This window comes from Ylistrum balloti, unplaced genomic scaffold (assembly GCF_031769215.1).
Source record: "Ylistrum balloti isolate Yb309-2 unplaced genomic scaffold, AGI_CSIRO_Ybal_v1 Utg371236, whole genome shotgun sequence".
NCBI classification, from domain to species: Eukaryota; Metazoa; Mollusca; class Bivalvia; order Pectinida; family Pectinidae; genus Ylistrum; species Ylistrum balloti.
In genome coordinates this window covers 154,929-168,035 of record NW_026782669.1, presented here as the reverse complement: position 1 = coordinate 168,035, position 13,107 = coordinate 154,929, and the positions used below count along the sequence as shown (strand labels likewise).

At 34.5% G+C, this 13,107-nt stretch overlaps 1 protein-coding gene across 1 annotated transcript; it reads right to left on the bottom strand.

The window, feature by feature from the left end:
• Window positions 1–1,610: 1,610 nt before the first annotated feature.
• LOC132561594 (uncharacterized) lies at window positions 1,611–12,832 on the bottom strand. Its single transcript, XM_060226292.1, has 8 exons — window positions 12,103–12,832; window positions 11,593–11,858; window positions 10,545–10,703; window positions 10,137–10,410; window positions 4,989–5,156; window positions 2,982–3,080; window positions 2,065–2,156; window positions 1,611–1,718 (listed from the first exon to the last, which is right to left on the bottom strand). The coding sequence occupies exons 1-8, from the start codon at window positions 12,830–12,832 to the stop codon at window positions 1,611–1,613; spliced, it is 1,896 nt and encodes a 631-aa protein (XP_060082275.1).
• Window positions 12,833–13,107: the final 275 nt, after the last annotated feature.

The window sequence follows — 13,107 nt, the reverse complement described above, 5'->3', positions numbered from 1 at the left end:
TGAAAGTAAATCTTTGAAAAAACCCATCTTTTTCATGATTTTAAATTAAAATAGCAACCTGCGTGCCAAGTTAAAACGGTGTAGTGACAGGTTAATTTTAAGGTCCCTTGTACTTCTAAATGTGAAAGTTTTTATTTGACGAAGTCTTTTTCTAACGAGGCAATGAACAAATTTCTACTGCTCATTTGCAATCTTATTTCTTCTTTTCGTTTCCTTGTGGTTTCTCATTTGGTGTCTTACAAAGCATTAATGTCCCATATAGACATGCATAATGAACGCTAATATGATACTTGACACGTACATAGTCAATGTGGATTTCTTCAAATGTAATGTGCAATACCTAATAAATTTTCATACCCATGAATACATTTGATAGGGTTTGAAATAATTAAAATAGATTAATTGTATTTTTTATTTTAAATGTTTAGATCATGACAAATTAAATTCGTTTATTGAATGGAATCAATATACTTGCAATAAATTGCACTCTGTAAAGATGTCATCGGTAAATGGTATCCATGATATAGAGGCAATCATCGAGACGAAATTGTCATTGCCCGTCATCGCATGGGTCAAACATACGTTACGCATTCATATATGTTTTTTACTGCATTAACCTTCTGTCTACTCGAGAAATTTTCTATCGTAATATTACAACTCTAACGTTCTTTCTGAAACTGTTGAGATTATAAAAATTCTAGGTTATCTGAATTATGGACTATGACTTACAATTCTAATATTTTGTGATAATATAACCATTTAGAATTTTTAGCATTTGTCTTTTACGTTTTAGTTTGTTTGATGTTATTTCCTTTTTGGATCGCTGTGCGTTTTACCGATTGATGGCCCCAATGACCTTTTATGTATTGACGGGCCGTTAGGAATGAAATTATAATAATAATGATAATGTTTATCACATGTTCATAAACTGATTATCACACACGATATCATGTTAATCACCAAATACTAACAGCGCTGCAGCTCTTTACGTTCTATACTAACTAAAACAAAACAAAGGAACCATGCTGTAACTTTGGTTCAGCAACGATCATAAATTGAGGCGTGTTTACAAATTGAGAATATACTCTGCGTATATATCAATATTAACACAGGATATCCTTGCGAGTTATGTTGACTCTAGATATATAGATAAAGTTTTCTCTCTGATATATTTATGAAAGTTGTGGAAATTTTAGAGTATAATATATAGCTTAAGTATAGTCGATAGATCGACGGCTCCATTACTAAAAAATCACACGCATCCCCCCTCCCCTCTCCCACCCCCCCCCCCCCAACCCCCACGAAAAAAAATATAACAGAATACACAGGTTCAATAATATTGTATCGAATTTTGCCATCATAAAAGAACTTTGCAGTGTTTTTTTTAACCTGTGTCCACTGTTCTAATCAGGATCTTTTTTGTCAATTCAACACAGCACAATCATAATCGACAACCTAGGTTTGGTATGCCTCGTTTTCACCATCATAAGATTATTTTGAATGAACATAATTCTTGTAAAATTTTACACTCTTAGAAAATGTATCGCTTTACATATTTGTTCCATATTCACAGCAACATTGTTAATCATATCAATGGTATACAATTCGATCTATTCCACAACAACAATAGGCAAAGCCGATTGCATGTTAAACATGTATCCAGGACTGGTTATTCTAATGGACCTCTCCAGCCAGAACGTCAGCATTTTCCCTTTGCCCTGGAATGAATAAAGAAAACATCAGACGTCGGGTGGGATACAGCATAACGCTATACTGGCGATACGTACAAGGGCTATGCTGATAAATACAGTTTATCTGCAATCAGAATACAATTTTGTAAGTGTTTGGTTTAAAACGTTCAACGTCCTACTTACAACTATGGCCATTTTAGGACTACTCAAGTCTCCAAAGTCAATGCATTTAATTAGTATGTGTTTTAAAAAGCTGCGACATGTTTGTGATAGCATTGTGTTCGTATGTAAATGAAAAGCAAGACCATTAAGAAGCTAGTATGAAAGAGCAGGAAGGATGCCTCAAATTTACAAAATTCTGGGATGAACTTACCTTGATCTCTATCATTCCTCGTCGCTGAGTTTGGAAACCATCATATTTCTTTAAAGCAGTCGCTGTCGCCTCAGAAATTTGTATTTTTTGAGCTGTAGAGAAAATGTAAGAATCATAAAGGAACTTCAATCATACATTCAGTTTAGGGAATTTGTAACTTAAACATCATCTAGTGTGTTTATTTAGGCACGTTTCGACTATAATGTTATGCTAAACACAAAACAATATTTATTGTATATAATGGACCCTCTGCTGCTGTGAGCGCGTAAAACCCCTTAACATACCGATGACTGGTAAAATCTGTTGCCATTTGTTGGCGCTATTTTTCACAGCGCAATGCTTTGTTTGGTCTAATTGTATTTGTACTTAGATCCAATTCTTTTGGTGTAATGTAGTAGCACCACGTTTTGATAGAATATATTTCTAACTTTGTTGAATTCTGGTCCATGGTTTTATGATGGAATTATATATATTGATATATCGTCTGTTATATCATATCAGAAAAGTGCTACACAAGAACAAAAGAATAAGGTCTGCTGCATTCCACTGCATGATCAAAGCAAACAAATTAAAGTGAGTCCCGAAAGACCTGAGATTTTCTTCCATGTCTTCTTCTATGGGGACATTGAAGAGAACAATATATATTTGCTGCCACGGTGTTAACCATTGGTTTTTCTGTTTTTCCATTCTTTCATGTCTGCATTTTGTTTTCGTGAGTCATTGCCTACTCCTGTGTTCATGGCTGTTGCGAGGACGTTAAACCAGTCAAATCAGTATCTTACTTTATCACTATATTAACATACACCAAAATGAACCAACTTTCCTGTTTTATCGACTTTTCTGTGTTTGTCTGATGTATGGTCGACTCGAGTATGGCGTTGATGTTGTTTTTGAAAAGTTATTTTTAATTTACTTACGTTGTCCTGTTGATTCCATTCTTGCTGCTACGTTTACTGTGTCACCAAACAAACAATATCTTGGCATCTTTATTCCAACTATACCGGAAACAACTGGTCCTGATAGAAGTCAATAAAACTGCGTTAAATGAAAATAGTCTTAAAAATCGATATTCATATCTATACTAGGGCGTAGTAACACAGGGATTCAAAGAATGCAGGTTAATGACAATTATAGGGAAGTTTTACGGTCGTCAAAGTGATTTCATTGAGAAACATACTATTTCTCTTCGCGAAATGGGCGTGTTTGATGTTCGTAGGTGATTCTAAATTTGACATTTCTCGAAATGACACTGGACCATGTGTTAATTAGATTAGTCTTTATATCCCATACTTTCACACCTCGGCGAGTGATGTGCCTCAGACAATACAAATTACCTGTATACGTGACACATTGTAAGACTTCTTGATATTTTTAATTACATTTTAAGATCAGGTAAGGTACCAACGATCATTTGGTTAGACTTGAAACTTTTGTGCGTGAGGCTTGAGGAGCACTTGGTTGCTGTTTTCTTCGATTTGGAAAAGGCTTACGATACAACGTGGAAATACGGCATAATGAGATATCTGCACGATATAGGTAGTAAAGGTAACCTACCAATTTTTATTTCAAATTTTCAATTAGATAGAGTATTTCAGGTCCGGAATGGAACGACCCCGATGTTCATCAGCAGGTGTAAAACAATTCTTCGGTTGCACTTTTTGGACTTAAAATTAACAGTATTGTCAAAACATTAACGCCTTCAATGGAGGGCGCTCTCTATGTCGATGACTTCATTATATGCTTTCAATCTAAACATATGAATACCATCGAAAGACAACTGCAATAATGTTTGAATCAACTACTAATTCAGGCAGATGAAAATAGATTTAAATTTTCACAATCAAAAACATTTTGTATGTATTTTTGTCAAATTCGGAAACAACACGACGACCCAAATCTGTCCCTTCTGTGGTGAATTCTCTTTTGAATATTTTACCGGTTTTTTTCGGTTGATAGCCCTAATGACTTTTTATGTGTTGATGGGCCTATAGGAATGTCATAATAATAATTATACATTTTTATATGAGTTTATTTAAGTGCTAGCCTGTACCTGATACATCGTCAAATGTCTAACCTATAGCTTAATTAAGATGTATGCTGCATTTTAAGAAAATAAACCCTAGTCCACATTTATCTATAAGTTATTTCTACATATGTATCAATGAAAATAGAACCGCATATCTGCGCGATAGAACCGCACAACGTGAGCACAGATGTATGATAACTAATTTCGTCCAGTTGCACGTATCGTTCAGACATCGTGTACATATCATGTAATATGCAATACCACATCTGTGACTTGATGCAACTGGATAATTTCAAATACCAGCATAATTGTTTTGAAATAAGTCCTCCGTTAATAGATGTACTAGTTAAGTGAGATACATCTACAAGGAGAGTAGAAATGAGGAATTAAACAAACAGCAGAACACTCGTGGTTCACCGAGCACTATCTCTCAATCATCACTTTAATAAATACTTGCCCAGTACGTTAGGTTAGCGATTACGAAGCGCACTGAATGTGAAAATCTTGTATCACAAATAGGCTATACCAGTATATAGCATATTCCATTTAACGTTAAATGTTTAATATTAGGGATAATAAACGGCCAGTCTTTAACTCCACACGTATTCGCGAATCGAAACCTTTCATATCGCCAGTTCGAACTCTACCATAATATCACGGATGATTTTTACACGATCGCCAATAGCTCAAAAGATTCTGCTATGTAACAAGAGATCTGAGAATGATCTTGGCGATCACTCTTGTTTGATCTTATCTTTGTTCTTTCAAAGTTGGATTTTTTTCTTCTTTTCTGGTTTTTTCCCCTATAAATCTATGAAATTTCTAAATATCACTACGAAACAATTGATCGCTTCGTTTTAGATTTTTTTATGATAGCATTAACAACGACATAGCTTACCTGTATTTATGCCAATTCTGACCTGAAGGCCGATATTTTCCCTAGAGAGATGAGGAACCTCTACCTCAGAACAGGCATCGAGAATAGCCAGTGCCATCAACGATATTTCCTTCGCGTGACGGTCTCCATTAAGTTCCGGTATTCCAGACACGACCATGTACGCATCACCTTAGCAAAAATTGCAAAATCCTATCAGTTATGATAAATGATCATTATATAGCTACTTACACCGATGTATTATTCTCCGGAAAAGATATTTAGATGAACATTTACAAACGACACACAATTAAACAGCACATTTCAATACAAATTAAGGTCATACAGTAGAGCGACATTATTAATTGAAACAGCTGTATGATGAAGTTTACTATTGTTTGGCTGTACTGTATCTCACTCTTATTTATGAAATGGTTCTTTTAACTTGAATGTATTTTGTACAATCTTGACCTGCATTATACAGCCTTTTGGCCCTCTAGCACTCGTTAGTGAAGCATAGGTACTATATTTGGATACCTTGGAAGCGACAGAGGGAAAAATGATAGAAATAAATTTCGCAATTCTCATATATCTGATAATGTCAGTACGAACGTCAAGTACATATGCTAATGTAGGAAATGTCACATATCTAGGTGGGAAGATGTACGAATTGTAAGTCAATAAAATTAGTAATTTTCATAAGAAGTACTATGAAACACAATGAGAAAATGCAGTGTACAAACATAATTATAATCCAAACTTAAATTCCATAAAACTATGACAAAATATGACAAACAGGAAATATTTACACAGGAAACTCCTCAAAACGTACAATGAGATTAAGACAAGATATTCCGGAAAAGTAAGCGTCCTCGTTATTGATGACACCCGTTCGAAAGAGTGTAAACAACATATTTGATCCCTACTTTACTTACAAAACGAGGTTATAAAAATATTTTTATTTTGCTTTTGTTTTTTTGTTTTGTTTTTTGTTTGTTTGTTTTTTTTTTTTTGCGGTCGGACATCAATAAAGTTAAATCAGGTCAGATAGCAATAGTAATGAAATCTACTCCAGATGTTTTTAAATCAGCATGTGCAAACCATAGGAATCGTGATAATTCTCACAACAATCAACACATCAAAATAAATGATTTAAAAGATTTGTATATGAACATCGTACCTAGTAATTGAAATTAAACACGTGCAAACAGATGTACTCAGCACATGATGTCAGCATATGAAAAACAATCGCGTACCAAGGTTCTTAAGACACGAATCTAAACGACCTGAACTTGTTTTCAGCTGATATGTTGCTTATGTTTGTGCGGGAAGTTTTACTCCTCTGTAACATAAACTATATGTTTAGACCCTGACATTAACATATCGAATTACCGAACCTTTTGTTAAGATATTAATCCATAAATATGACAATATCATATTCAAGATGTTATTTGTAATGCTATACCAGATGTGTATTCTGAGATCGAACAGTTGCATAAATATAGATATTTCGTATAATTGAATCAAGAAACAAGAGCTCCCAGAGAGAATTCGGTGCCCAACATCTTTTTTTGTTTTTACAAAGCTGGATGATATTGTATTTCCGCTCCAATATGCTGTTAATTATATGAAAGTTGATGATTCATCCAGCGTTATCATATTTTCTTTACTTAGTGGTCTCAATTAATTACAAGGTATGAGCATGTACACATCCACCCTGGCGAAGCTTGCAAAATCGCATCAGTCTTACATAAAGGTCATTTTGTTTATTCATTTTCCGTCCCAGTAAAAGAACCTATTTCAATATTGTAAAGTGATAAATTTTTATCCAAGGAAGCAAATTAATCTTCACTAATTAAGCGAAAAATTGTAAATACTTCATCACTTTTTATCATTACACAGCTTCATGATTCCGTAAAATGCGATTTCTGTTCTAATTTCTAACATATGATTATCAGCATTAAATATAAGATAGCCAAACATTCGAAAATTGTAAAAATTCCAAATGAATTAAATTAGAAGTCTTTGAAAAATTTCGTAATATTCAATATTGCCATTTTGATTTCATTGCTGTAGACAATAACGTCACTCAAGTGCTTTCAGAACTTTGAAATTCCTTAATATTAGTTTTTAGCCAAAAGAAATAGATTGTTGAAGCTATATCTTCCCGCTTAATTGTAATGATAAGATTTATAAGATATATATGTCATAGTATTTGTTTTGTTGACATGTCAGAAAGCACGTGTCAAAAAAAAAAAAAAAAAGAAAAAAATATGTCCAAAATTACAGAGTGATAATGTCTGATCTAGAACCATTCTCAAACAAACTGCTGTTAATAAAGAACACGTACTGATAATATTCCATTTCAAGTACCGTTTTTTATCCAGAACGTTGCTAAACACCATGTTCTCATTTGAGAACATGATAATACTTACTTTGACTGACAAAGATTGACATAGTGGGTGTCGTCGATGAAACATGAGATGTTTACTCTTCCTGAACACATGGTCCTATTGTTCTTTTCAGGCGTCTCCGTGTAAATATTGTTTTTATCTTCCCTAGTTTAATTGAATTTTAATTTGGATTGTGACTCTGTTGTCATGTTTATATCAAATTTCATAATTTTTGTATTGAACAGCCAAGCAACGATAAAAGGATTTAATAAATTGTCGTTATATTAACTATAGGTCTCCATAATCTAATGACTGTTACGGACATAGACCTCTCTTTCACGTCTTATCAACAGCCATGGTCATTTAAACACGGCTTCTCCTTGTGTTCAAAGTGATTGCTTGTGGTTGTTAAAATATTATCATTATTACAGTCTTAACAGCCCGTTAACACATAAAAGGTCATTATGGCTTTTAACCCGTAAAACACACAGCGATCCAAAAAGAAAACAACATCACACAAACTAAAAGGTAAAATACAAATGCTAAAAATCTTACGTGTGGTCATATTATCACAAAAGATTCAAATGGTAGGCCATAGAGGCTACGATATGTTCAAGTAAGCTGCCATGTGATTGTGCAAAATGGAATCAAGCTACCAGGGTATCGAGGCCCCCAGCAAGACATCCGACCCGGTTATATACAAGTGAACGCTGAACAGCTCATTAATTTACCATAATGCTGGACGTTAAACAGTGAGTAGGAACTTCCATTTTGATAACACTTTGGTGAGGTGTGCTTCTGGAGGGTGAGGAAGAGGGAAGGAGTGGTTGATGGGGATTCAGTATTTTAGTTATGTTACTCCTATATAGTCATACAAATATCTTGTTCATGCGCACAACCACTACATTACAGGAATACCCGGGCTTTAAACCACCACGGATCATTATCAGAGACTGCCAAAATTGCGGACCCTTGTAAATTGCACCTTATTATATTGTGAAAGCTAATTTAAAAGCGGTAATATTGGAGCTCTTCCTCGAAACAACCTATGAAAACAACAAGAAAATATCAATATAATCATAATCAGAGCTCAATTTCAACAAAACTAAAACATATAAACAAACGAAAGAGTAATAGGGAGACTCCTGAAAAAAGTCTAAGGATAATAAGAACAGATGTTCCGGAGCCGGAAGTGCGAGCGTCTTCTGCGTCGTCGACTACCCCCACCATGTAAATTTTGGCCAATGCAAGTAATTATCACGTTCTCTAATGAGAATAAAATCCAACGGAAGTAACAGGCAAATTAATGAACGTCAAACCCTCCTGTTTTCTTATCGCAGAAGGAAATATGATTTTTCTCAATGAGATCACTATGGTGACCATAAAACTTCCCCATAATTTTCATTAAATTTCCTCTATTGAAACCCTGTGTTACGAGTTTGTCCGTCAGTTTACGACTTCTTGAACGAAAATCGTGATTATCAAATCGACTGATAATATTACAATGACACCGGAATGTAAATCGTTGCAAGTAATGTGCGATCATGTAACAATAAAGGTATATTTGTTTATGTGAACTTTCACCGAAGCCAATGAGTCGACAACATCTCAAAGCAAATAACACTGAAAATAAATCATGTGTTGTTTTTGTTATTCCATCTTGATGTTGCAAAGCGATGGCCATTTGTCACTGGTACCATCAGTCAATAAAAAGCATTTATAGCCACAGATATAACCATAAACAAGGTGTAAATTGTGCTACTGTCGCTATAAGCATGGTTTCTAGCTTAGGCGATGTATATTTTATGTCGCAAGGAAATATGACCGGTTCGCCTTTCAGCCTAATACCAATGTATTAATATAACATCCATAAAAGAACAAAAAAATCAATGTCGTACCAATCAGAAATATATACCTATTAATCGGCTCGGGGGATGGGTCAAAAGAAACGTTTTAAATCGTGCAAACTGTCTTGAATCCTCTTTTGTAAATGAATTGTATATCATTTAGGCTGATTAATTTTGGATCATTTAAATTTAATACCCTTACTTGTCAGGTTCGCAAAAGGCAAGCCAATTGTGTTCATGGCCTGACCTAATTAGAAATAATAGGAATTAGCGGGAAATCAAATCACCACGAAGGTTTTGATATAGTCACCCAACCCATCCCTTTATTGTATTCTAAAAGTCCTCGAGGTTTGCCGTTACATGCACGTGTTAATTAATTAAAATACTGGCACTGCTCAGAATATATTTATACATTTGACGTTCATCTAAATTCATAACTTTGAGTTAATGGTATTTTCAATTTATTTGAATGTAAGGAAAGATCACTTTCAGTCTAGTTTTTGACTTTTTACGATTCCTTAAGATTTTTCTAAGTCGCTTCATAGGATTAAAAAATTTAGTACTTTATCATTTATCTACGCATCCTTCAAATGGTGGGAAGTTAAATAAACAATGCTTACATGATATTACATATATCATATACCTTGAAATAGTTCTCACGGCCATATGCTTTTGTGAAAGTCGTTGTGAATGTCAAAATCGGCAATTTATTTGCTAACATAGACAAACCAATTAATACTTGTGTGACAAATGAACATGAGGGTGTACTCTGTCGCCAATGAATCTTGGTTGTTGCGAGGACGTACATTGTTAGTAAAAACATCGGATGTTATAAACAATATACATGCAATCCGTACAAAAGCAATAACACCACAGAAAATAACTATTATATCGTGCGTTTATAAGACAAATTAGCAGTATATCATGTTTACCTATGGTCTCAACTTTGTAGACATCATATTCCTCTAATTTAGAATCAAATGTGTTGTATAGCATATTCAGGAAGTCGACAACCTCCAGGGGAGTGCAGCCGGAACAAATCGTCGTGAAACCAACGATGTCTGAGAAGAATACAGTCGCACATTTGTACATTCGTGGTTCAACCTTTTCATTTGCCATCAACTTCTTTGCTACAGTAGTAGGAAGCATTTCACACAAAAGAGCCTCGCTTCTCTTCCTCTCCTTCCTAAGAAGTGCTGTTTGGGCCTAAATGGGAACAAATAGATATGTTGCTTTGGTTATATCGTGTTGTTGTTCCTCAATTAAATTTCATTTATGATAGAAGAACAATAATACTCACAGCATTTCAATTACGTTTCCTGGAATGTATTTAAACTTACACTCAGGGATATAGCAACCAGCTGAATCTTGTTTGTGAGTTTGAAGACCACGACAAGGATAAGTGGGTAGAGAATGACTGCTCCCACCATAAGCCCAATACTTATGTAATAATCCTTGTAGTTGCTTTCCAATTCTGTCTTCAGTGCTGAAAGAATCTTCTACGGACAGAAGAAATGTAAACAAAACAAATAAAAACTACATGTACACAGTATTTGAGATTTATATGTCAGATATAACTTGATATAAAATCTGATACATATGTTAATAGCTGATCCTCTCAGCGTCCTATATGATCTAATCAATTTTATCCCAACCATGGAAAACAAACAAAACAAATAAAATACGATAAAAATACTGCCAGGCCAACATTGTCTTAATTCAATCCTGAATTAGTGAAACTAAGGCAAAACATTACCACCCTTACCGCTCCAAATGATAAAAAATTAAGAGAAACAAAAATGGAGATGTTCATGGACGACATCCACCATGTACATATTGAGCCATTAAGGTAGATGATGTCATATTGCAAACTGTAATTGATAAACATCAAAGGAACCCCTAGGTATACAAATAAGCATCACACATGTCCAATACCATAATACGAAATAGAATACTTACTAATGAGCTAGAATTAACTCATGAATAGATATGTTGAATGAATTAACAACATTGACAGATTCGGATGCTGTAGTTTCTTTGTCATTGACTTATTGTGGTAAGTAGCATGACCATGAGATATTAATATTGTTTAAAGTGTATAAACTGAGTATATTGTGGTAAGTAGCATGACCATGAGATATTAATATTGTTTAAAGTGTATAAACTGAGTATATTGTGGTAAGTAGCATGACCATGAGATATTAATATTGTTTAAAGTGTATAAACTGAGTATAGTGTGGTAAGAAGCATAACCATTTATTATTCACAACCTAACTAAATTATGGTAAGTAGCATGACTATGATATTATTGTTTAAGTGTATAACAATAACATGGGCGGAGATTGTGCCTTAACACAGCATTTTTGTTGTTGTCGTTTTGTGACTTACTGTTGCCATGGTGTCCTGAACATCCTTCAGGATGTTGATATATGAAGTCATGTTGGCAAACCAGTTCAAAGACGAATGGTTCGATATGTCATTGTCAATAATATGTTGTCTCATTTCTGTTATACGTATGTGTAATTCACTGCCAGTAAACCGGTCTTTAATCATTGACGACACAAGTGAAGAGTAGGTCATGGACAATGCTGTGTAAGTAGATGCACTAAATTTCTTCTCCACGTATACCACCAGCTCGTCATTGGAAAAATTCCCTGCAAGAAAAAAAAATGTTTATCGTTTTCAAATTCAAATAAACTCTTAGGTAATTAATGTCTATTACTTTTTATCAAATTAAGACTGTCATTGCGACTATATGTTTTTGTGAGGAGAATTCTACTAATATTGTAATATCTGTGGAGGGGACACGAAATAATCAGTCTTCATGGCCAATTTTGTGGATCCAAGAAACGTTAAGCATTCGACATTTTTATAAAAATAAGATTTAGAACTACCTACCTTTTTCAAAGAAAGAGCTCCCAATTGCTCTCTCTACACCCGTCTCGTCCTTAGCTAACAAAAGCATGTGGTATGCAATCATTGATCTCGAAAGCTGTCCAGTCAATGCAAGATTTACAACCCCAGCGATCCACTCAATGATAACAGCATTTAGTTCAGAATACAACTCAATAACCCGAAACAAGGTAACATTGTTATTCATGACTAACTCGCGGAATTTCAGTATTCGTTTCGAGTAGGCGAGTTTTGACTTAAAATAAGTTGAAATATCATTATTGGACGGCCATACTGGAACTTCTTCTATAGCTTTATCTGTTAACACATATACTGATAAAAGCATATCGTATACCACAGAGTCTCCATTCGAACTTAAGTAAGTAACACTAACACCACGTTCTATTTGGAGTCTATGGATAATGCTTCCCACTTCGAGGCTGGTATGGATCCCGTTCTGTATAGCGCTTTTCACAGCATAATCAGGGGTGTTTTCAATAACGCCAACCAACGTTATACCACTCAGAATAAGGATAGGAACAAGAGTCAGCAAAAGAATTTTTACCATTTGACACCGACGACCATTCTCAGACAAAATGTTGATGTCTTCTTGGGAGCAACAACCACTTGAAACTGTAGCATAGCCATTTTCCGTTTCTTGTAATCTTGAAAACGATGATATGTTTGTTCCATGGTCCGTTATCACCATGGCTGAAGACTTTGTCATAGAAGTCATATTTCCTTCAAGTCCCATTGATCGGAATCACAGAAGCTCTTCTATACTAAACAAAAAAAGAAAGGTAACACTACTTTACTCTGTGATTAATTAATAAAAACCTTCATAAAACCTTACCAATCATGTACGAATAAAGTAATTGATCAATTCTGATAAAAGTGCAGTCATGGTTCATTATAAAACTTTGCGTTCAGTTGATTTTATTCGACTGTAAATGACGTGCGGGTCAATTTCAAAAGTAACACCATTAGTAACGGGTATGGCCACCGTTTGCG